Genomic DNA, 24,152 nt, shown 5'->3' on the forward strand with positions numbered 1-24,152 from the left:
GTATATTCTTGCAGAGGAAAAAGAGTGAGGTGCTGCAGGCACTTGTACTGGGAGAGAGGGATGTGGCACGGAGCAGATGCGAGAGGGTGCCGGAGCAGAGCAGGGACCGAGGGGCGAGATGCCAAGGGCATGGCATATGACTGAAGCTGGCTTGTAAAGGCAGTTTCTCAAGCGCCCTCGGGCCTCCCGAACCGGCCACCTGGGAGGAGCTGCCTGCGACGCAGGCACCCTGGGCCCCACCAGGATCAGACATTCTGGGGGTTGGGCCTGGAAATCTCCAGTTTTAACTGGTGCCCAAGGGGTTGGAGTCAGAGCCGCGGTGGGGAGCCACCAAAGAGCTTTCTCCCAAGAGGCTGCTTCTTTTGTGTGGCTCACTCATGTTTCGTAACACAGCTCGCGCTTAGAAACCACTGCTGAGCCTAGAATTTGGGAACTCTGGTTTTTTCCAGGTTTCCTGGGGAACGGCATTGTGGACTACCCATAAAAACATGCAAACCCTTCTGCAGGTGTTTGTTCATCCAAGCACTGTTTTCCGGAAGGAAGCAGAACCGTCTGTGGGGCTCTGGGGCTGCTGTGTTTCTGTTGGGGAAGAGAAAGAAGGTGAGGTGGGGTCCGTCCTCATGTAGGAGGTGACACTTTCTGGTTTCCTGGTGTCCTCAGGAGCAGCAGCCAAGCTGGACAGACGACCTGCCGCTCTGCCACCTCTCTGGGGTTGGTTCAGCCTCCAACCGCAGCTACTCTGCTGATGGCAAGGGCACCGAGAGCCACCCACCGGAGGACAGCTGGCTCAAGTTCAGGTGAGCGCTGTCGGCAGTGCCCTCCTGAGCCTCGGAGGCAAGTTTGCACCCGTCCCGAATGGGGCTTGCCACTGAGCTGTGACCCACGGGGGGGCATCTCCTGCTGTCCCTTGCACTTCTGGACCTCAGGCCGACCGAGGGCCTGCTACAGTGGTGTCAGGGAGTGTCCTGGAAGGCCATGCCGGGGTGGAATGATGGTCAGAGTGGGGGAACCCCGGTGGGCATCCGAAGCCACCGCTGCTGTATCTCTGGTCTCCCCCAGTCCTTTCCCTCCTCCCCTCCACTTGGGAACCGGTGTCCCTCTTCTGCGAGCCCCCCCCGTCTCAAGCCGCTCCCCTTCTCTGTCAGGAGTGAGAACAACTGCTTCCTGTACGGGGTCTTCAACGGCTATGATGGCAACCGGGTGACCAGCTTCGTGGCCCAGCGGCTGTCTGCAGAGCTCCTGCTGGGCCAGCTCAGCGCGGAGCACACCGAGGCGGACGTGCGGCGTGTGCTGCTGCAGGTAGCGGGGGTCAGGCTGGCCGACCGTGACCCCGGCCGGTCGGCTCCCCCGGGAGCTCAGCCTTGCGACCGCAAAGTGCGGGGTCAGCCGGGGTTGGTCTGAAGACGCTGCCAGCACCTTCTTTCCCGCAGAGGAGCAGTGGGAGCCCCTCCCGGCGGCCGGGTGTGAGGAGAGCAGTGGCCACGGGGCTTAGCATTTCAAGTGGCAGGTGCCCCTGGCAGCGAGGAAGTCCACGTAGGAGCCGTCTACTGCCCGGGAACTTAAGGAGCGAGGATTCTCAAAGTCCACCGTGGCATCCAGTAATGCCAGAGGCCTGTGGCCGAAATGAAAGTTCACCGGATGCCCTGTTGGGCAGTGAAATGAGATGCTTGCTCTGAGGATCCGAGTCCGTGGTGTTGGGAGGCCTGAATGGGAGCGGGGTGTACTCAGAAAAGCAAGACAGGGAGGCTCCTACCCGCGGAGGTGTTCGGGGTGGGTGTAGCAGGCAGTAAACCAGTGCGAGTATCACACAAGTCATAGTGAAGTGGGTAGTGGGGACGGAGGGAGGGAGCCGCCCAGTGAATTCAACCTGCCGGCAGCTAAGGGGCTCGTCCCCTCCCGGGACCAAAGAACGGCAGTTTCCAGCGTTTGGTTTGGGGACGTCATCTGCGATTCAAAGCGGTGCATTTTGTGAGAGGCGCCCCCAGAGCAGGACAGCCCTGCGCCCAGTGCACCCAGGCCATTGTGGCGGTAGCTACCCCGTGATCCAAAGAGACAGAGGACCTTTGGGGAGCATTAGGCCGAGGAATAAAGAGTGAAGAAGCGGTAACTAAGAAAGGCTGGCGCGGTGGAGCCGAGGACTGATGGCGGGGGGCTGAGGGGTGGGTGGAGCCGGTCGAGAGCCCCAAGTGTATGGTGACTGGGATTCGGGCGAGGGAAAACACCTCGAGGTAGCATTCGTGTTGAAGTGCGAAAGGCTTTGATTGCCCCGTTACCCTCTACACGGAGCACCCCAGACGGGATGTGAAAATCCTACCCCTGCCGTCGGCCTGACCGGACCGCGAGCCTGTCAGCAGCTGCCCGGGAGTCAGCAGAGACACGGACAAGAGGCCGGCCACGGGCAGCAGTGCTCTACACAGCCAACTGTGCTGCCGCGAGCCCAGCGAGCTGAGCTGGCCCCGCCCTGCCGCGGACGGTGGCGGCGCTGCCGTGCACGGAGCAGCCGGACTCCCCTCTCGCACGCCAGCTCTTAGCGGCGGCTAGCTCGGCCTGCTAGAGGCCCAGGCGGGGCTGGGGGCGCCTCCGTCACCACTTCCTCACGGCCCGTGGGCAGGGGGCCGAGGACCTCGGAAGCCATGTCCTCCTGCCCTCCGGAAAGACCCGCCTCCGCAGAGTCAGCCCCTCCCTGGGGGTGCCCTGTCCGCTTTCGGGAATGGGCCTCTGTGGCTGCGCGGTACCCGCGATCTGATTAGAAGCGTGAGGATGGCAGCTCCGGTCGGCGAGGGCCCCTGTTTCTAGCAAAGCCCGTTAAGGAGCCAGACTGCGATGTTCTGGGGGTGAAGCGGGTGGCTGTGGAGTGCAGCCTTCCGGTCCGGAAGCCCGTGGGCAGCCAGAGGGAGCCGCGGTTAGGCCGCAGTCCTGGGACGCGTGGTCCGTGGCGGCCAGCGCTTCCACCTGGAGGAGGGAGCTGGAGGGCCTGATGAGTTGACCTCTGTGCCAGCTACAGAGCTTGCTGTTGGGCTCCTCCCCACCGAAGCGTGGGGGCTCCGTGTGTGGCTGCGGAGAGGGTAGTGGCAAGCGAGGTATGCATCCGCAGTGCGAAGGCCGTGGCGGGCTTGCCGCAGCATGGCGGGGGCTGAAGCGTTGACAGTTAGTGTTTAACCTCAAGTGGAGTTTCCCAGCCTTCAGAGGACCAATTGAGGCCCAGAAATTTAACACTTGTGAGCGGCCCTTGAATCTTATGTGGGGCGATAGCCCAACCTCTGTGCTGCAGGTGGGTCACATCCAATGGAGGTCGAACGCTTTCCGTAGCCTGCCTGATACGCCTTGTAATTTAAAGGGTGCCCCTCACTGATGTTTAGAGGGGTTCCCAGAAGGCGTCGACAAGAGCGGTAAAATTTCTCTTTTACGTGTCCCAGTGGGTAATCAGAGAAGTATACGGGTAATTGCCCCCTGGAGGAGGGACAGGCTCCAGGAGACTGCTGGGTTCCTGGGCAGGGGCCTTGTAGCCGCCCCTCTCAGAAGTCAGGGTACGGGACCCAGATCCTGCTGCCGGGGCTGGCCCATGCCAAGAGGTGACGGCGTCTGCGGCACCTGAGCAGAGGCCTCTAACTTGGGTCCTGGCTGTCCCGAGAGGAAGTCATCAGGGTCCCTGATCTCCAGAGCTGCCAATATGGAGAGGCACGTGGGTCATCTTGTACGGGAGGGAGCCGCGTTGCAGGCCGCCCCTCAGTGGGGACCTAAAAGGGGCCCAGAAGTCCCTGTATCCCCTAGGGCCCCTCCGTTGGGTTCCTGGCTGTAGGAGGAGTGGGGCCTGTTCACCTTTACCGGCAAACGAGATTTGGGCTTCAGAAAAATTCTTTTTCGTGTCTAGCTACGGCATTGGTACCACCTAATGCCTGCGGTACTGTATCTGACGTTACTATAAGTTGTAACAGCATGGCCTTTTTTGGGGGGGGGGGGGGGCTTACCCTTTAAGTAAAACTCTTGAGATTCTGGCCCCCGGGGTGCCTCCTCTGGGTTGGACACGGTCAGGGAGTGTGGAAACGTACCACTTAGCAAAATGACGGACCCGCTGACCCATCCCGGTTTCTGGCTGAGAGGAGGTGTCTCATCCAGGGTTGTCCGCTTACGGTGAGCCTGAACTCTGATGTCAACGGAGGGATGGGCCCAGTGCCAAAATCTGAGTCAGGACACGGGACCTTCTTTCTCCTTATCTCCAAGGGCTCTGCAAGCTTGCGGGGATCTCTTCCTCAGAGCCCACCCCCTTTTTTTATTTCGTCTGTCTCCTGCCCTTGTGGCCTGACACATTTGGCCCCCTTGCTGTGGTGACAAGTCCAGGGGTCCTCTAGGGTGTCCCTGATAAAATGGGTCCTCAATACCCTGGGTTTTTTTTATCTTGTTTTTGTGTTTTTAACGAAGTATGAATTGTAGAGTCTTGGGCCACCCAGCCAACTGGCGCATCTCAGCCGCCGCAAACAGCAGGTGGGAGCTGTTCCAAAGTCCCAGAAGAGCCAATCAGCACCCTTCTCCTCCCCACTTTGGGCACATTTTTCTAGAAAACCTTGCACTGCTAGCGTGGTATAGTCCCCCGTCTCCATTTCTGGTTCACACTGGTCGTTGTTGGACATCTCAGTTCGACGGACGGTAGCAGGGAACGCCTGGGATGGGGGCTGCTGCGTCCTGCCCTAGGGTGCCCCAGTACATCTCCCGGGAGTTAGGTCCACCTCAACCAGCGCAGCGCTCACCAGTGCCTTTGGGAGAGGCCCCCGGCCCCGGGAATGTAGCAAGAGCAGTTGGGTGCAATATGCCACTGTGCCCAGTAAGGCCCAAGCCACGTGAGCGGGGTTCTTACAAGAGTCTAGTCGATTTTCAACCTCCTTTGGGGACTTGGGAGGAGCTGGTACCGTGTGCTCGGGGGCCCTGCTTTTAGCGAGGGTGCGTTTTGCTCTACCACACCAGGGGTGGGACTGCCAGTATCCCGTGGGGTTAGGGGATGATCTGCGACAGCGGCAGGGAAGGCAGCAACACCGGAGGCGCTGGCCCGGGGTGCCGGGATGCCCCTGGTGGAGTTGCCTCTGTCACCGGTTGGGGCCGGCTGCCCAAGCTTAACACCCAGCCCCAACCACCAGCACAGTGGCCCCAGCCGCCAGCCTCCCTTTCCAGCACTAACCTAGGAGAACTCTCTTTGGCTTCCAGGGCCATACGGCCTGCGCCCCTGCTGGGAAGGAGGCAGAGTCCTTCCGTCCTAGTTAGCTCACTGTGGCTCAGCTTTCGCGTGCGATCGTAACCAGTCACCTCCAGACCAGACACCCAGTGGGGTCTCCTTTAGAGACTAATGGGAAACACAGCCACCTCAGATTGGGGCCTGCCGGTCGGCCGCTGCAGGGGAGTCCGAGCTTTTACAGCGTAACAACTTAGGGTGGGGATTTGTGGCAACACCCAGAGGCAGTGCCAAGCAACGCTACGGACTGCCAGCAAGCAGTGCTTCCTTCCCAGAGAGCCCTGTCCGTGGAGAGGAAGTTTGTGAGCCATTCACAGCCCCGAGGCATCGTACAGGGTACAGACTGCAGGGCACCTGGGAGGCTCAGTTGGGTGAGCGGCCGGCTCTTGATTTCAGCTCAGGCCACGATCCCAGGGTTGTGGGATGGAGCCCAGCGTTGGGCTCTGTGCTGAGCATGGAGCCTGCTTAAGATTCATTCTCTCTCTCTCAAATTAAATTAAAAAAAAAAAAAAAAAAAAAGGAGATCCTCTCCTTGTCACCAATGGTATTGAGAAGCCAGAGCTGGGATATTGAATTAAGATTGCGTAGATTATAACCTGATGACACGGGGTCAGCAGGTAGCTCCCTCAGCATCCAAGCACATGTCCCCTCTGGGGATGTGAGACCCGTGGGGGCTGTTTTGATTGAAGGCACAGTCTCAGTACCGCCCCAGAAAGGAGGTGGTGTCACAGATTTATTATTACTTACAGATCCCGAAGCAAGGGGGCGCCCCTGGCCTAGGGAGGAGGACAGTCCTCCCTCCTGAGTCCAGAGCCAGCGGGAGATAAAGAGCAGGGTAGCAAGCACCTATTACTTCCAGGTTGGTCGTGGTGGAGCTCACTACTTTTTGTAGCCTTAATTCTAATGGTTATTTTAAAAGGTGCTGCCAGGAGCAGCGACGCGGGAACTTACGGCGGGAATCCTAAGCTCAGACCCTTATCTTGGTGTCCAGACTCTGGTTACGAGCAGGGTTATCACACTGTCAGACGCCGAGGCAGCAACTCAGAAAGACAAAGTTGTTTTATGAGAACAGGGGCTCCCCACCTTCCCAGAGCGCAGGACCGGGCAGCCAGCCAGCTGCGGTCCTTCCCCTTGACCTGCAGGGTGGGCTGTGGAGGAGATGCTCCTGGGGGAGGGGCGTTAGGGATGCAGCCTCAGACCCACGGGTGCAGTGGGCGGGAGCTGAGCTCGGGCGGAAACAGGGTAACCGAGGGCGATCCCGTTCCTCCAGGTGAGGCTCGGGTGCTCAGTCTCCGGTGGCTGCCGGCACCGCTGGGCCCTGCTCCTCGCGGGTGCTCATTGGCCGGTTCTGGTTTCTGTGGGCCGTTCTGGAGCTCTTGTTCCTGGCACCTCTTGTTGGAAGCTCATCCAGAGGCACTTACTTTAAGATGAGAAGGATGGATTCCTGTTCCTCGAAAACTGTTCTCGGCCGTTTTCCAGCATCAGCACCTGGGCCAGAGGCCTCCGTGGCCTCAGGGCTCCGCGCCAGTGACTCTGGCTGCACCCTCCCCCCCTCAAAGGCAGCCATGTGACCGGCGTCCAGGGACTGGCAGGACGTAGTAGCGATACTAGGTGGCACTGATCTAGACTTACTCTGAGCCGGGGTTTGGGGGCACAGGGTGGATTGTCTCCGTCACCTTCAGAGTAGCGCTTGCCTCCCACGTGGATGAGGAGGTGGAGACTACCCAGCGGGCGGGTGGCGAACGTGGGCTTCACCCCCGGTGACCGGATTCCCAGCCTTGCTGGTAACTCCTGCGCCGCCTCCTGCCTCTCTGGTCTCCACGGTGCCACCTTAGCAGCGACCAGCCCCGTGGAGCTGATGTCTCTGCCAGAGGTTGCTCTCTAGGAGACGTAGCCTTGCAGAGCCCCCTGTGAAGCCCGCATCACGTGACCACCTGCAGTTAATACAGAGTTTGTCACTATTAATAGGACGCATTTCAGTATCTGGTGACGGTGGTATTTTGAACTGGCCTGTGCCCTGACACCCCTCCCTGTCCTCTGCCTCCAGGCCTTTGATGTGGTGGAGAGGAGCTTCCTGGAGTCCATCGATGACGCATTGGCTGAGAAGGCCAGCCTCCAGTCCCAGCTGCCAGAGGTAATCCCCCGGCCTGCTCCCCGGCGGGGGGGGGGGGGGGGGGGGGGGTGCGGGGAGCACACCAAGGCCTGGCTTTGCTAGGAGCCAGGACTTACCTTCCATGTCACTGTCAGGCCACTGACACGACTGGGCCAGAGCAGCAGGATTCGGGACTGGGTGACAGACTCGTTCCTGCCTGAGGGACTGGGGGACGATGCGTTCGCAGGGGCCCTTGCAAGAGGCCTCCCTGGCCCATGCCGGCAGCTTCACTCCGGCCCAGCATGGGGCGGGCAGTGAAGAATATGAGGAAAGGCCCTTCCGGTTCAGTCCCCGACCTCACCCTGTGCGTAGCCTCGTCATCCACCCGCTCACATCAGCCACCGGCACTTTCAGAACTGACGGCACAAGTCGGGTCATGTCTGGCTTTCCTGCAAGAAGCCTGCCTGGGGCTACAGTGCGGCCTCATCCTGGCCCGGACCTCAGATCCTTGCCTTCGAAGGGAGGGGGTGGCTGGTGAGATGGTCTCCAAGGACCCGGCCTGCTCTGACCCCCTGATGACGGCCTGTAGGGTGTCCCTCAGCACCAGCTGCTTCCTCAGTACCAGAAGATCCTCGAAAGACTCAAGGCACTGGAGAGGGAGATTTCGGGAGGAGCCATGGCTGTTGTGGCGGTCCTTCTCAACAACAGGCTCTATGTCGCCAATGTCGGTGAGCCGCCTACCCGTCCCCGGGCGGGGAGTGCTGGGCAAGAGGTAGCCTCAAGGTCTGTGTGTTCTTTGGACTGTCCGCTTCCCAGACACGTCAGCCCTCCAGCCCGCGTCTCCTGAGACTGTTGGATGTGTCTCCCTGTTTCTCCGCAGGAGCGTCCCAGTCCCAGCCCGGGGAGCTGGAGGTACCAGCTAGGAGGCAGGCGTCTGGCTTTAGTCCCCGCCCTGCCCCAACTGACTCTGGGCGAGTTGCGCCCCCTCTCTGGGTCGCCTCAGTGGCTTCCTCTTCAGGAAGAGGTTGCCTGGCTCTAGAACACCCACTCGGCATCCCACAGAGGGCGGCGAGACGGGCTGGGTGAGGGGCCACAGGGACATTTGGATTTCATTGTGGACAGAATTAAAAAATGTAAAAAGATAAGCACGTAGTGAACCCCCGTGTGCCCATACCTCGGCCACAGCGATCACCTCCTTGGGGCCAGTCTCATTTCCTCTGCAGCCCTTTGTCCCCACAAACCCCAGACATCGTGTCGTTTTCTCTTTGTAGATATTTCAGTATGTCTCCCTAGAGAAAAGGTCTCTTACTAAAATCCTCATCATGCTAGGATGACACTGGAAAAGTTTAACCTAATTCCTTAATATCATCAGCACGCCCTGACTGGTGACTCACCCCAGTGGTCTAAGCCTATTTTCTTTGCTCGTTTCAAGGATTTCCTTGTGTGAGATGCCTGACTTTTCTCTCTCTGCTCAACGTGTCCTGCCCCTCGCTGCACCTAGACTTTGCTCAGCCGCTCAAATTCTGCTGCAGGTACGAACCGTGCCCTTTTATGCAAATCCACGGTGGACGGGCTGCAGGTGACCCAGCTGAACGTGGACCACACCACGGAGAATGAGGACGAGCTCTTCCGCCTCTCTCAGCTGGGTGAGCGAGGGTAGGGCCGACCCCTCCGTGGCTCCCCCTGCGTCCTCTTCCGGTGTCCACGTAGAGAGAGGCGTGAAGGGCTTGCTTGGGCCGTGACCTTGGGGGTGGATCCCAGCTCTGCCCCTTACTAGCTGCTGATACGCAGAATTTCCCAAGTTTTCTGTGCCTCAGTTTCCCCATCTGTGTAATGAGAATCATAGTAACACCTGTCTTGGGGCGTTGTGAGGGTCGAGAGTCCGTATGTGTAAAGTGTTCGCAAGAGTAGTGAGCGTGCGGTAGGTACTGTGATCGGCGGAGACTAAAGGGCCAAAGAAGTCCCAGGATTGCAGCCACCTCAGCCTAGCTGCCCCTCCCCCCAACTTCCCAGGGAGCTCTGCAGCCCAGGCCGCTGAGTGAGGGGGCGTTCTGATGGGGCTGGGCTCTGGGGACCCTGGGGCGCGTCGGGGTAGCCGCTCTCCAGGGCGTCCTGGTGTGACTTCATTCTCTGTTCGCTGGGTCTTCGTTGCCTTGTTTTTGTGGCTGTGTCTGGATCCCCTTGTTTCAGTTTCTCATGACGGACAGGATCTGGGATCCTGTTGTCCTCCCTCTGGCAGGTTTGGATGCAGGAAAGATCAAGCAAGTGGGGGTCATCTGTGGGCAGGAGAGCACCAGGCGCATTGGGGATTACAAGGTCAAGTACGGCTACACTGACATCGACCTACTGAGGTAGGTGGCCCATCCAGCTGCCCCCTGTTTGTTTGTAAGGCCAGAGGGCCTGGGCAAAAGCAGACTTGAGGCTCTAGGGACAAAAGGTAGTTTGAGGTAATTCAGAGCCCAAGAAGACCTTTCTTCCTCCCAGAGATGTTGGCGTGTGGCCCTAAACCCAACGAACCAGGAGTTGGGGTTCTAGCGTAGGGTAGCAAGCACCTATTACTTTCAAGGTGGTTGGGGTGGAGGTCACTGCTTTTGGAAGCCATAATTCTAAGTGGTCATTTTAAAAGGTGCTGCCAAGAGCAGCAAAGCAGGAACTTACGGTGGGAATCCTAAGCTCAGGCCCTTATCTTGGTGTCTGGACTCTGGTTACAAGCAGGGTTATCACACTGGGTCATGGTGGGGAGCTGGGTCAAAGCCAAGCGTGGCGACCAGTGCCACAGGGCCTGACATAAGAGGATGGCGTTGGCACGAGCTGCCTGGTGTGGATAGGGACGGACCAAAGACCTGCTGGTCAGTGCTGTCCGTGGCTGGGGCCGGGGCAGAGGTGTGAGACAAATTGCACACAGCCCTCGGAGGACACTGCCCTTGTGGGTGCCACCCAGTGCTCGTAGCAGCAGATGGGCCGCGATGATGATCGTGGGCCTTCATTGTACCAAGCCTGTGCCCAGCTCTTTACGTGCGTTCTTACTCAGTCCTTACTCAGGTCTTGTGAGCTTGTTGTCCCAAAGCTGTGTTCTTGTGAGGAAATGGTAGTCTGCCTGGTCACAGGGCTAGCAGGGGGCCGAGGCAGGACTCGAACCCAGGCCTCCTGAATCCAGAGCAACATCCTTAACATTGACTGGGAAAATAGGCTTGTGTGTGTGTGTGTGTGTGTGTGTGTGTGTGTATGTTGCCATCGCAGTATTTGATGGGGGAGCCATGGGGGAATCATACCAAACACCCTGGCGTCAGAGCCAGGCTCGTCGTGGCCCAGAAAGCAGGAATTAAAACTCCTTACTCTCACCAAATGTAGGTAATTGAGTTTGGAAACTTTTGTCTCTGATTTGTGGGGTTCTGTTTGCTTAGGAGTTCTGTTTGCTTAATTGGAAGGTACACATGTAGTTTAGAACAATTCAAATAGCGCCAAGGGTATACAACGAAAATAAGTTTTCCTCCCGCCGCAAGGCTGGACTCCTTCCCCAGAAGCTGCTGGTTTCTTGTGTATCGTGTCCACCTGCACATGTGCGTATGTGTGTGTGTGCGTGCGCGTGTGCATGGACGGGGCAAGCATCCTTTTTAATGTTTATTTTTGAGAGAGAGAGAGAGACAGAGCATGAGCAGGGCAGGAGCAGAGAGAGAGGGAGACACAGAATTCGAAGCAGGCTCCAGGCTCTGAGCGGTCAGCACAGAGCCCGACGCGGGGCTCGAACTCACAGACGGCGAGATCATGACCTGAGCCGAAGTTGGACGCTCTACTGACTGAGCCACCCAGGCGCCCCGAAAGCATCCTTTTCAAAGCACCCACAAGTGCTGGCATCTGCTTTCCAGAGCGCCGCACCTCACTTATTCCCTGACGGGTGCCGCTCCTCTGTCCCTGAGGGCGGGGTGTGGGCTGCGGAGTCCCAGAGTGTGGCTGCATCAGCGCTCACCTCACCGGCCCCTGCTCATGGGCTCCCAGGACGTTTCCAGACTTTGCTCCTCTGAGTGCTGTTGCCGGGAACCCTTCTGCTTGGCTCCGTGCGCACGCGCACGTGTTAGAGTTCTGTGACATTCGCTGACTCTGCCAGCGCCTCCGTTAAGGGTCCCAGTGCGGGGGGGACGCGTACGTGGCATCTGAGTCGGCTTGGATACTTGTTCTGGAAGAGCCCAGGAGGAGTGGGCTTCTGAAAGCGATCCACCCCCTCTCGCCGTCGTCACTGCCACTGCACAGGCTCTGTGGACAGGAGATGTCGACCAGGGTCGGGAGTGGGTGCCCGACCTTCGCTGTCCTGACCCAGCTGCCCCACTCGCTTTCCTGGCCCTCAGAAGACAGGTCTGTTTTCCTGGTTTTCTCTTTCCTGTTTCTTTTCCTCTTGTCAGATGTGCGTTTTAGTTTACATTCTGGGTAGATTCTGGCCCTTAGCAGAAAAATGTCCTCTGGGGGCCCTTCTGAGCACGGCTCTCCCCCAACTCTCTTCCTACAGTGCTGCCAAGTCCAAGCCTATCATTGCAGAACCCGAGATCCACGGTGCACAGCCCCTGGAGGGGGTGACCGGCTTCCTGGTGCTGATGTCGGAGGGGCTGTACAAGGCCCTGGAGGCAGCCCACGGGCCTGGGCAGGCCAACCAGGTGAGTCGGGCCCGGGCAGAGCCCTGCCAGCCAGCCCACAGGGTGGCAAGCTCCCCCAGGGACCCAGCCAGCCCTTCTGCTTGGCTCCAAAGTGCTTCGGGACCCAGAGCTCTAGCTCTCGAATGCCAGCCCTGGACAGCTTCTCTGCATTCAAAGCCGGGGGGAGAAAAGGCTCAGAGCTCCAAGAACACCCATCCCACCCAAAGCTGTGCTTGTTCTGGGCTTGAAGCAGGGTCAGTCCCCACGGCGCTGAGCACAGCCGGAAGGGAAGAGGGAGAGAAGGAAGTGAATGTCCATGGGCAAATTGTTCTGAAGTCTGTCTAGGAAGGGCCCTGGACGGAGAACGAGAGCCCAGAGGGGTGTGGCCTGTGCCTCAGCCTCCCTCGGCCCCCTCCCATCCCTCCCATCCCTCCCCTTCCCTCCCCTCTGAGCTGTGCCCCCAGATTATAGTCTGCTTCTCATCTCCGAGATGGGGTGATAACACCTAGCTTTTGGGGATTGTATTGAGGGCCAGGTGTGATAGGTTCCCCAGCCAGTGGGAGCTGCTTATTTTCGCTGCACTTGGAACACACGTGTCAGATAGTTGTCACTAAAGCATGGCTTTGAGACAGTCACTTCAGGATGGTTTTGCAGGGAGGCTGCCTTTACCTGACCTTGGATAGTAAATTCAGGCTGTGTTTCTCCTTCCATTTGTAATTCCTGTAGGAAAGTAACCTTTTCTACTTTGTCGTTTCTAATTAAAAATCACGCGGAAAACTTATGCCTGTCTCCTGATAACCCGTGTTCAAGATTTTTCACCTGTTTTATCTTATCGTCCCTGCCAGTAGCCTTGTAACACAGGAGGCAGGGGCTCACTGACACATTGAGGTAAGGAACTTGGGGCTCACAGAGTTCAGGGTCTTGCCTGAAGTGACAGCGACAGAGCCGAGCCCACCCCGGATGGGGCTCAGTCACTTCCTGTGACCTGCCCCAGCCCCCCTACTTTACTTCTAAGAGACTCTGGCCAGCCATCCCATAGAGGAGTTTGTGTTTGTGATCTTATTGTCAGTGTGATTTTTTCGTTTTGGTTTTTGCCATAGAATTAGCTAGTGGCTTTTGCTGGGTTCTAGAAAAAACTGGATAGTGGATTTCTCTGAGGACAGGGCCTACCTTCACTCTGTATTCCCACTTTCTAGTATAAACGGCGTATCGTAGCCTACAGTAAGTTCCAGGAAAGGAAGCTTAGTAATAACGACAATTCATTCGGCACTTTTTAGTGGTCTCCAGAATGTCCTCCCATCCATTGTGTTTTTTAATTCCCTTAATAACGTAGCGAGGTGGACATTAGCCCCCATTGTTTTGGTGTGGAGGCCAATACTCGGAGAAATCACAAGGTCACACCTTTACTAACGAGAAAGCTCCAGAAGAATTATCCTGAATACCTTGAAAAGCTCGGCTTACAGGCTTGACTGGTGGTGACTTCCTTCACCTGTTTGGCTGATGCCCCATAAGCATCCTGATTAGGCTCTGGAGTTGTGGCCCACAGTCCAGGGGCCCCACCCCACTCCTCACCAGGTTTACCCCCCTCCTCCAGGAGATCGCCGCCATGATCGACACTGAGTTCGCCAAGCAGACTTCCCTGGATGCGGTGGCCCAGGCCGTGGTGGACCGGGTGAAGCGCATCCACGGTGACACCTTTGCCAGTGGCGGGGAGCGTGCCAAGTTCTGCCCCAGGCACGAGGACATGACCTTGCTGGTGAGGAACTTCGGCTACCCACTAGGCGAGATGAGCCAGCCCGCAGCGTCCCCGGCCCCAGGTATGCGCACAGCATGGACAGGAGTCTGTGGGAGGAAGCCGGCCGGGGCTGTGGGGGGCTTTGCTGCCGGCAGTGGACACGGAGCCAGGGGCCTGGCCTGGCTACAATCCGGGCTCTCTGACTTTAAGCCTCTCCGAGCTGAGTTCAGCTTTTTTTTTTTTCCCTTTTGCCTGTGAATGTGGATTATAGCACCTGCCCGCCTACCTCCTAAAGACCTGAGTGTGTGGACAAGCACTTTGCCAAGCCTCGAAGCCACATAACAGGGGTGACGGCTGCCACTGGTGTGTGCCTGGCACTCTACCCATGTGGTTCCTTTAGTCCCTAAAACCCTAGAGACAGATGGCATCCCTTCTACTGAAGAACTGAGGTTCTAGAAGGAAGAGACAGAGGCGAGGTCAGGCCTGTGGTCAGAGGGTACCCCGAAACCTGGCTCTGACCCTGGACAGTGTCGGGGGTGGGGCGAGACGCTTCCTTTTCTGCCTTTGTAATTCTGCAGTCGGCTTGCTCGGGAAGAGAGGTGATGGTTCTTGTTTGTGTCTCTCCCAGTGCTGCTCAGTGTCACGACCATCGGTTCCTAGGGGCTGCGCTTCCTTTTCTTTTTTCAAACGAGCCAGCCTTAGCGCGCAGGCAGCACAGATGCATTTGTTCTCCCACGGACACTGGGGTTACTGGAGTTTTCTCTAGCTTGTTGTTATTGCAACCATATTTTCATTGGGCCGACCTCAGCCTACCCCTTGGCTGAAAGCGTCGTGGGAAGCCAGGCAGTAACCCTTTCCTTGAGCCTGCTCGGCACTCACTCTTCCCGCTTTGAGCAGCGGCCGTGCTTTGTTGCCGAGAGGATCTCCCTGCCCGCCTAGCAGAGTCTGCCGTGAGACAGACGTCCCTTCGCTGTCCCAAGGGGCAGAGGACCATGCCTCCCTCCTCGGCACCTCAGACGCTGTCTCTGTTAGGCCCTGCAGTAGCCCTGTTCCCACCACCCCAGGGACCACCCCCCCGCCCCCCAGCTGCTGCCTGCAGCCCACTGCTCTCTCTCTCTCTCTCTCCCTGAGCTACAGGAGGCCGCGTGTATCCCGTGTCCGTGCCGTACTCCAGCGCCCAGAGCACCAGCAAGACCAGCGTGACCCTCTCCCTCGTCATGCCCTCCCAGGGCCAGCTGGTCAATGGGGCCCACAGCGCCTCCACCCTGGATGAGGCCACCCCCACCCTCACCAAGTAAGCCCTCACCTCACCCCGGGCGCCCTCGGGCCCACCTCCCGGGAGGACCCTCGGACCTGGACACGAACGGCTGTGGGGCCGAGTCCCGGCTGAGCCACGTTGGGTGGGGTGTGCTAGTGCCCCGTACCTCTCAAATTCCCCGGCCCCTTCCCCGGGCTTCCCCCAGATGTAGAGGCCGGAGGACGCAGCCCTGCGGGTTCCCACAGCTCACTGAAGCCGGGCCTGGGAGGGGTGGAGGTTCAGGGGCAGAGCAGATGAGGGGGGCTGGGAGGAGACGGGCCACCGATGCGGACGGCCCGCTGGTCGTGTTTTCCTGTGGTTCCCACAGATTAGTTTTCACTTATGGGAAGGTTCTGTTCTTTTCTCTTTTCTCATCTTTGCCCGTCTTGGAGCACGCGATGCAGGTCTGCCTCCCCGGTGGCGTTGTGCTTGGGGGACATTGTCTGGCCTGTCCCGGCTTGCTGCTTGCCAGAGCCGGTGCTCTGACTGAAGTGTCTCATTTTAGCTTTAAAGGGAGTTGTCTAGTTGAAAGCAGGGGGAACGGTGGAGGCAGCGGGAGGCCTGGAGCCCAGGAGTGAGTGGGCTGGCCCCTCCTCACTGCAGACCTGCCTCACAGGTCTGGTGTCTCTCCCCCACCTCTACTTCTGTGGAATGTCCACCCCCCCCCCCCCCCCCCCCCCCCCGCCACCCCGCCAGGGGACCCAGGGCTCCGGTTTCCACATTCCAGCCCGGCACAGAATAACAGGGATGCCACAGCCAGCCCACTCGGAGGATGCGGCCAATCGGAAAGGCCCTTTGGGAGGGAGTGGCCACTGCCTCCCAGGGGGCCTTCCCATCTCCCCGCCCCCACGTGCCCCTGCTCCCACCCCTGTGCGCCCAGGGGTCCTGCTGGGCTGCTGAGCGGCAGGCATCGCGAGTGCATTGGAGCACCACCCCCCCCACCCCTGCAGGGTGAGCAGTGCCCACAGAGGCAGAGTGTGATAGCAGTGGTCACAGGGCAGGCGGGAGAGCCAGCCGTCCTTCTGCACCTCTGACTCCTCGGGGCCCTGCATCTGAGCACGAGTCAGGGCCCACTGTGGGCGAGCTGGTGCTGGGGGCTGGGCAGTGCTGGGAGTGTGCAGGAGGGCGGGTGGGCAGGTGATACCCGGCTGTTAGGCGTTCTGTGACGGGGGGTGGGGGTGGGGTGCCCAGGGAACTCTGACGACAGGGGCCCGTCCCTACCCAGCCAGTGTGAGGGAGAGAAGGAGTGAGTGAGTTTTTTGGGAGAAGAATCCTTCCTGGCTGTGATTAGTGAGATCTGGAGAAGCTGGAATGGATCCCCTCTAGTTCAGTGTGGCTCTGAGGGTGGGAATGTCCCGTGTCCTATACGGGAGCCACTAGGGTGCATGGCCATCAAGCCCTTGAACCGGGTGATCCATTCTATTAAATTCTAATTAACTTGACTTTTTTTTTTTTAATGTTTATTTTTGAGAGAGAGAGAGAGAGAGAGAGACACGGAGACACAGAGACACAGTGTGAGTGGGGGAGGGGCAGAGAGAGAAGGAGACACAGAATCTGAAGCAGGTTCTAGGCTCCGAGATGTCAGCACAGAGCCTGACTTGGGGCTTGAATTCACGAACCGTGAGATCAGGCCTGGGCCGAAGTCAGACCCGCAACCGACTGAGCCACCCAGGTGCCCCAAATTCTAGTTAACTTAAGTAGCCGCCTATAGCTAGAACTTGGAAAAGACATTTGATTTTTTTTTTTTTTTTTTTTTTTTTTTTTTTGTCAGTAGCTCCTAAGAACCTCTGGCTGGTCTGGCTCTTGTGGCCTGAGGGGCCGGCTGAGGCAGGGGCCTCTCTGTCGTAGGGTAGAAGCCAGGGTCCCTGACTGAGTCTCCCCTGTCCCCACAGCCAGAGCCCGACCCTGACCCTGCAGTCCACCAACACGCACACCCAGAGCAGCAGCTCCAGCTCAGACGGGGGCCTCTTCCGCTCCCGGCCTGCCCACTCGCTCCCGCCCGGGGAGGATGGCCGGGTCGAGCCCTATGTGGACTTTGCCGAGTTTTACCGTCTCTGGAGCGTGGACCATGGCGAGCAGAGTGTGATGACGGCGCCATAGCCCCGACCGCGGAATGTGGCCCACGCAGGACCTTGCATGGGGACAAGGGGGCCCAGCTCTGGGGCGGGATGGTCCTTTTCCTACCACTTGCCTGTGCCCGTGGGGGCCGGTGTGCCCGGTCCTGAGCCTACACCATACTCTCAGCCCACACAGTGCTTGGTGCTGCAGAGAACATTCTCTGAGAGAGCACCAGTGCAGACTTGTCACCGCACAGAGGGCCGGAGGCCACTTCCTTGGGCAGACTCAGGACCACTGTGGTCTCACAACACTGGCTCAGTGCAGGAACCGCGCTGGCCCGCAAGCCCGCCACTTGGGACGGAGCGTGGGGAGTTCTCCTGCGACCCTGCATGCCACGAGCCCGGCAGCCACGGCTTTCTCAAGGCCACCACCTTCCCCTGGAAGAGCCCGTGGCCACTGCGACTGCCCCCTCACCAGTGGGCGGTGTCCCCCCCCCCACCCCCCTTTCTTCTTCAGCCTCCGGCGTGGAACCCTGGTTGGCATCTGCACCTTCCAAGCCTGCCCCCGTCCCCGGGCCTGCCTGGGTGGTTTTCAGTGGCAAATGTTCGGGGAGACCAGGGGAAGCGCCGGGAGCCTGGGGTGGCCTGCACAGGGGCAGGTCCAGCGGAAAGGAACGAGAGGGAACTGATCCAACAGGAGCCCCCCAGAGGGGGCAGGATGCGCGCAGACCGAGCGGGGACGGTGGCCGCTCTCGTCAGGCCCCTCCAGGAATGGGGAGGCCCTGGGTCGGGGTGAGCTGGCTCTGCTGTCTCCCTTCCCGGGCCGAGGAAGGCCCCGGACCGGGGAGCTGCTAAAATTAGCCAGCTTTACCGCCAACGACAAGTTCTATCAGCTGTAAGGAAAAAACAGGTCACGAGTCAGGCCTGGGGGCTCGTTTGAAAGAACAGTGGGGAACACTTCCAGAAGGGAAAGAGGTTTTGGATACCAGCTGTCACGGGTGACCGAGGGCTTCAGAGACATGCACCGCTTTGACATACACTTGGGGACAGGAGCAGACCGGCCCAGGCCCTGAGACCGTATCACATGTGCTCTCTGCTGTCGGTGGGCAGAGGCCGCCGCCAGGGCTGTGGGCCGGGAGTGCCGCCCCCCGCTTGGGGAGGAGGAGGCAGGAGGCCCACAGCCCGCCCGACTCCCACAGTGGGTGATGGAGCCGCACTCAGACGCACTCTCCGGGGTCTGAGGTCTCCCCGGGCCCCTCTGCCCCGCCCCGGCTCCCAGGACCCTGGCCCACGACACCCCAGACCCAGCTCACCAGGGGCCACCGCCGCGTGCGGCCTCCAGGGTGCCCAGACTCCGGATGATCGGAGGCCAGTGCCGAGGCCCTGCTCGCTCTGTGGTGCTCCCCGCAGCCGAGCGGGGCCCAGGGTGCTGCGCTGGGGGGCAGGGGGCAGTTTCCGAGGGGGCCGTGCCCGAGGAGGACCGGCGCCTCTTGGCGGGGACCCTGACCACGGAGCTGTGTCTGTTGCGCAGGTGACACAAGGGCTTGCGAACAAAGAGCGTTCTTTTCTTGTCAGGCTCCTAGGAATGTCTCTGTGATGCTGTTTGGTTCTAGAAATAGAATCACTTTTTTACTGCAATAAAGGAAGGATAACTGGTGGTCTTGCACAACGTGCGTTCACAGTGCTTCGGGGGCGCCGGGCTGGCGCCGTCCGTAGAGCATCTGACTCTTGATTTCGGCTCAGGTCCTGATCCCAGGGCCGTGGGATCAAGCCCTGCGTCAGGCCTCATGGTGAGCGTGGAGCCCGCTTGAGATTCTCTCTCCCCTGCTCCCTCCCTCTCTTTCTCTAAAAATAAAAATGTAAAAAAAAAAAGTGCAGTTACTGAGGCCTCCCATCACCGCGGCCTCGGGAGGTGGAGCCTCCCCGTCCCCGTCGGCAGCCGGAGGCCCCAGCTCGCTTGCTGGGCGGTGGCAGAGCGCGGATGCGAGGCCCGGCCTTCTGGTGGGACCCGGCCTGCCAGCCTCACCGCCCAAGGGGAGAGCGCTAGGTTGTCCGGCATCCCTGTCCCCGCACATCTGGAGAGGGTGATAGTTCCCTGGGCCCTGTGGACAGTGGTGTGGCCGACAGAGCTGCAGGTCACTAGGACACTGCCCTCCCCCTGTCAGCAGTTTGTGGACATCCAGGGAGTTGCTCTGCTTTGTTTTGGTTTTGTTTGGGTGGAGGACTTTCCATAAATACTGGCCTCTTCCTGCTTTATAGGAATTAAGCACTTCCCCCTCTAACAAGAGCGTCTGCTTAGAAACAAAAGCAAAAGGTCAGGGTTTGGATGGTGGCGTCTGAGGCTCCCGAAGCCCCCGCCCCTCTGCCGGGAAGGGGCTCTGGGCCGAGAGCCTGCAGAACCGTCTTCCAGGCTCTCTCCCCCTCCTCAGCTTCTCCAGCTGTCCCTCGGGAGGCCCATAGCACTGCTGGCCCCCGAGTCCTTCTGGAGGCCGGTGTCAGCCCAGCAACCTGAGAGGGAGGTGGTGTGTGTACCTTCTTTCAGAGCGACTGAGGCACAGACAGGTAGGTGGGCATAATCCCCGCCACAAGTGGCCCTAGCCAAGCCCTAGGCCCCTGGGTCTCTCGAAGCACCTGCTCCGTCCCAGGAGTGGGGGCAAGGCACTGCCCTCTGCCGGCTTTGTGTTCCCTGTTCCCCACCCTCGGTGTCATTCAGTCCACTTGAGCCTGCCTCCTGGGGCCGAAAGGGGCACCGGGTCAGCCTCCTGGTTCCCTTTGGTGGATTAAGCCATGAAGCAGAGAGGGGTAGTTGAGGAATCTTAGGATTTCAGAAACGGCAAGGGTCCGTTCCAGGAGGAGAACCAGGGCAGCCAGGCAAAGCTGCGAGGCCACAGGCCCACGCTGACGCACAAGGCAGGCAGACGGCCAAGGCCGGCGCTGGGCCAAGCCAGCAGGGTCCCCCCTCCCTCCAGCCTTGACCTTTAACCATCCCCCCCCCACCTCACTGGGGAGAGCACTGTTTCCCTGGGGCCTGGATCAAATAGAACCAGAGAAAGCCCAGCCACCGCCTGTGTCCACCTGTCCCTTGAAGACATCTGGTCCCCTCACAGGACAGAACTGAGGCTTGTTTGAGGCTCTGGCCTGGATCAGACCAGAAGAGCTAGGCCTTCGCGAGCTGCTGTTCATCCCGGGACTCGAGGCAGGTGAGCAGGCAGTGGGGACACCCGGCAACACCAGGAGCTCCGTGGACTGTCTCAGGCCATCCTCACTAGGATTTGTTCTCCTGTTTCCAGCCTTCATCTGGTCCCTCGAGTTCTCACCGACTGGCCCTGCAGCTGGACCGCAGAGCCGACTCCACGATGCACCTGTTGGCAGGGGATCCCACCGCTGCTGACGCTGATAGTGAGACCCGTCGGGGGCCACTCGGGCTGCCGGAACGTCCTAGGGAAAAGCGCCTGATTGGGCTCTTTACACGGCTGGCTCCTTCCTGTCATTCAGACCTCAGCTCAGATGCTGCCTCCTGACAGAGGCCTGCCCTGGTCCCACGCCAGCCACATCCTGCCATATCTCCCTGTTTAATCCACTTCACAGAGACTCTTGACGTGCTGGCTTGTTTACCTGTGTTGTCTCTCTCAGCCACGAAGATGTCCATGCTGTGAGAGGGGGAACTTTGTCTACCTTATTCCGTTGGGTCCGAGCCCCAAGGTCAGTGCCAGCCACATAGGAGCCCCTCACATGTATGTTAAATGAGTTTGGGATGACCTGCGTGATCTTGGACAAGTTCCTTGCTCATGCTGAGCCTCTGTTTCCTCGTCTGTAATATGAGGATCCAACCGACTTCTTCATAAGATCGCCTGACATGCTGAGTCGCCAAAGCTATGAGAAGTGAGAGTGGCCCTTCCCTGCAAATGTGGAAATGGACTGCGCTGTGTTACAAGAGCGTTAGCCGAGATTGCTGCCCCTTTCCCCCCACTCCCCGCCCCCCACGATAAAGTCGCATAATGAGGGCTCTACCTGGGGCTTCCCAGGTAGCAGGGGGGCCTCCAGCCTCCCCTAGGAACCCAGACATTGGGGACTGGGTGTGTGACTCTTGCCTCTTCTCAGCCAAAGCCCAGAGGGAGGCCATCAGCTGGGCTCCTGAACATTTCTTCCAACAAGGGCATCTTTCATGGTTTTGCCTTCTGGGCCCCCTATTTTGAAACCAAACAAGAACACAGATCACTGCCAAACCAGACAGGCTCGGCATGAGCACGCGCTTTGTTCCCACGCAGAGGTGATGTCAGCCCAGAGCAAAGACGGGCACTTGACATTTCCATGAGCCTGGGCGGCCTCCTCCAGGACAGACACAGTGTCTGGCAGCCGGCTTTGAAGAATAGTGACACGAGTTCACAGACTCCATTCCTGCCTTTGAGACCTTCAGGGAGGTCAGAGGACAGCAGGCCGTGTGGGTCAGTTGTGCAGTCTGGCACCTTGCCTTTGTTCCTCCCAGGTCACATAGTGGGCCAGGGCACGGACAGGGTGGGCCTCAAGCTCCCATGCTTGTCACCTCAGCAAAGCCATCCTGTGGTCCAGACAGGGCTGAGCTCAAGAACCTTCCATAGCTCCCGCCTTCTGCTTCCCGGCACCTGCCGGGAGTGTGTGGAGCGTAGGCTTCGTTCCTCCCTCTCTCTCCCCCAGCCCTGAGACCCCCCTTGGCCCCCTCCACCCTAGACTCTCCCTCAGTCACCTCACGGGCAGTGTCTAAGAAGTGTCAGATGAACGTGGAAGGATAGATGAATTGCCTAGGGAAGAGCTTCTGGAATTTTTTTTACAGGAAACACTGTTACCTTATAGAAAACTGCTCCCACCCCAGTACCCCCAGAGCTTGGGGGTTTCTAACAAATTAGATGTCTCAATTTATTTTGAATATCTAGGTGAATTCTGCAGTCAAATTCATAATATCAAAAAAAATTTTTTACTACAAAAGCAACTTTTTTTTTTTCAAAAATAGCATTTAAAATTATTTATTGGGGCACCTGGGTGGCTCCGTCGGTTGAGCGTCCGACTTCAGCTCAGGTCATGAGCTCACTGTTTGTAAGTTCGAGCTCTGCATCGGGCTCTGTGCTGACAGCTCGGAGCCCGGAGCCTGCTTCAGATTCTGTCTCCGTCTCTCTCTGCTCCTCCCCCGCTTGCGCTCTGTCTCTCTCAACGATAAATAAATAAACATTTAAAAAAAAATTGGAAAGGGATCTTCTTGATCTCCCATTTAAAAAAGTAATACTAATAAAAATAAATAAAAAGACAAGAAGAAGCGGCCGTTAGCATGTGACTCAGCAATTCCAGGAAATGAAAACAATACAACCACGCAGAAAGTATACACAAATGTCCGCTGCAGCGTTACTCAAGTAGCTACGGCAGAAACAACCCAGTCATCCGTCAGCAGATGATGGCACCCACGTGGTGGCATACCCATACGACAGGGTGGTAGTCAACCAGAAAAAGGACTGAGGTTCTGACACCTGCTCCAACACGGATGAGCCCGGAGGACATTCTGCTCAGTGAGAGGTGGCGATCCTAAAAGGTCACCTACTGTATTATTCCTTTTAAATGAGGTGTCTAGAGTAGGCAAATCCAGAGACAGGAAGCAGGTTAGTGGTTGTCAGGGGCTGGGGGAGAGGAGAATGGTGAGTGATTATTTAACGGGCGTGTTTTTCTAGGGGATGAGAAAGTCGAAATCTGGACAGAGGTGGGGGTGGCCCAACACCGTGACTGTGCTAAGTGCCACTTGGAACTGTATACTTTAAAATGGCTTGGGGCGCCTGGATGGCTCAGGCAGTTAAGCAACTGACTCCGGCTCAAGTCATGATCTCACGGTTCGTGGGTTCGAGCCCCACGTCGGGCTCTGTGCTGACAGCTCAGAGCCTGGAGCTTGCTTCGGATTCTGGGTCTCCCTCTCTCTCTGCCCCCTTCCCCGCTCACACTCTCTCTCTCTCTCTCCCAAAAATAAACATTAAAAAATAAAATAAAATGGTTAATTGTATATTATGTGAACTTCACCTCAATTAAAAATAAATAAGAGGACCAGCCAAGTCTTCTGAGCTCTAGGCAGCTCCTCCAGGCTGGGAAAGCACCTGGATTAATCTGGTAGGTTAAGAATCCAGCAGGAAGACAATGCAAGTCAGACATGCCATGTTGGATTCTCCAGGGGCTCACATTTCAAAAACTGAAACGAAACAAATGTTGTTTTAATGCTATAGTTTCTTGAACCCAGGACAGCCCAAACGTTATCATTTTGATGTGTACTCAACATAAATGTTACTAATAAGATCTCTCCTCCGTATTGTCTTTGAAATACAGGTGTATTTTGCGGCGCCTGGGTGGCTCAGTCGGTTAAGCATCCAACTCCTGATCTTGGCTCAGGTCATGATCTCGGTTCGTGAGTTTGAGCCCCACATTGGACTCCACACTGTCAGTGCGGAGTCTGCTTGGATTCTCTCTCTCCTCCCCTGCTCACATGCGTTTTTTCGCTCACAAAATAAATTTTAAAAAAGAAAGGAAAGAAAGAGAGAGAGAAAGAAGGAAGAAATACAGGTGTATTTCAGCACACAGGACATATAAAATGCAGTCAGCCGCGTTCCAGAGCGAAAGAAAGAAAAAGAAAGAAGAAAGAAATGCAGGTGTATTTCAGCACACAGAACATCTAAATGCAGTCAGCCACATTCCAGAAAGAAAGAAAGAAAGAAAGAGGAAAGAAAAGAAAGAAGAAAGAAATACAGGTGTATTTCAGCACACAGAACATCTAAGTGCAGTCAGCCACGTTCCAGAACTCCATAGCCACTCATGGCTCAAGCTCAGCCCCACTGGATGGTGCAGCTGTTGGGTGTGTCACTGGAGTCTCAGGACATAATCTTGCAAAGTATGAGCGGTTCAAATTTAGTGGGTGTTGAATCTATGAATTAAAAAATAAATCGGCTCTAATCCTATTTAGGATGCATCTGAACAATCGCCTTAGAAATAAGCCCCAAGTCAAACATACAATTACAGCAATTCCGTACCTGGGTACACACCCAACACAAGCGAGAACGAGAACTGGAGCAGATACTCAAGCACAAAGCAGCGTTATTCACAATAGCGAAAAGGTGAAAACAG

General features: G+C 57.8%; 1 protein-coding gene across 2 annotated transcripts in view; it reads left to right on the forward strand.

The window, feature by feature from the left end:
• The window catches only part of TAB1 (TGF-beta activated kinase 1 (MAP3K7) binding protein 1), a 32,701-nt gene extending 14,005 nt beyond the window's left edge, over positions 1–18,696 (forward strand). Inside the window, exons 2-11 of one of the 2 annotated variants that reach the window (XM_027070692.2) lie at positions 661–797; positions 1,146–1,299; positions 7,269–7,355; positions 7,903–8,041; positions 8,846–8,959; positions 9,553–9,664; positions 11,815–11,959; positions 13,533–13,755; positions 14,805–14,967; positions 16,863–18,696. In XM_027070692.2, the coding sequence (XP_026926493.1) occupies positions 661–797; positions 1,146–1,299; positions 7,269–7,355; positions 7,903–8,041; positions 8,846–8,959; positions 9,553–9,664; positions 11,815–11,959; positions 13,533–13,755; positions 14,805–14,967; positions 16,863–17,070 (1,482 nt within the window). In that variant the 3' untranslated portion in view covers positions 17,071–18,696. The remainder of the gene's footprint in view (positions 1–660; positions 798–1,145; positions 1,300–7,268; positions 7,356–7,902; positions 8,042–8,845; positions 8,960–9,552; positions 9,665–11,814; positions 11,960–13,532; positions 13,756–14,804; positions 14,968–16,862) is intronic. The other variant, XM_027070693.2, reaches the window with a different exon arrangement.
• Positions 18,697–24,152: the final 5,456 nt, after the last annotated feature.

This window comes from Acinonyx jubatus, chromosome B4 (assembly GCF_027475565.1).
Source record: "Acinonyx jubatus isolate Ajub_Pintada_27869175 chromosome B4, VMU_Ajub_asm_v1.0, whole genome shotgun sequence".
Classification (NCBI taxonomy): Eukaryota; Metazoa; Chordata; class Mammalia; order Carnivora; family Felidae; genus Acinonyx; species Acinonyx jubatus.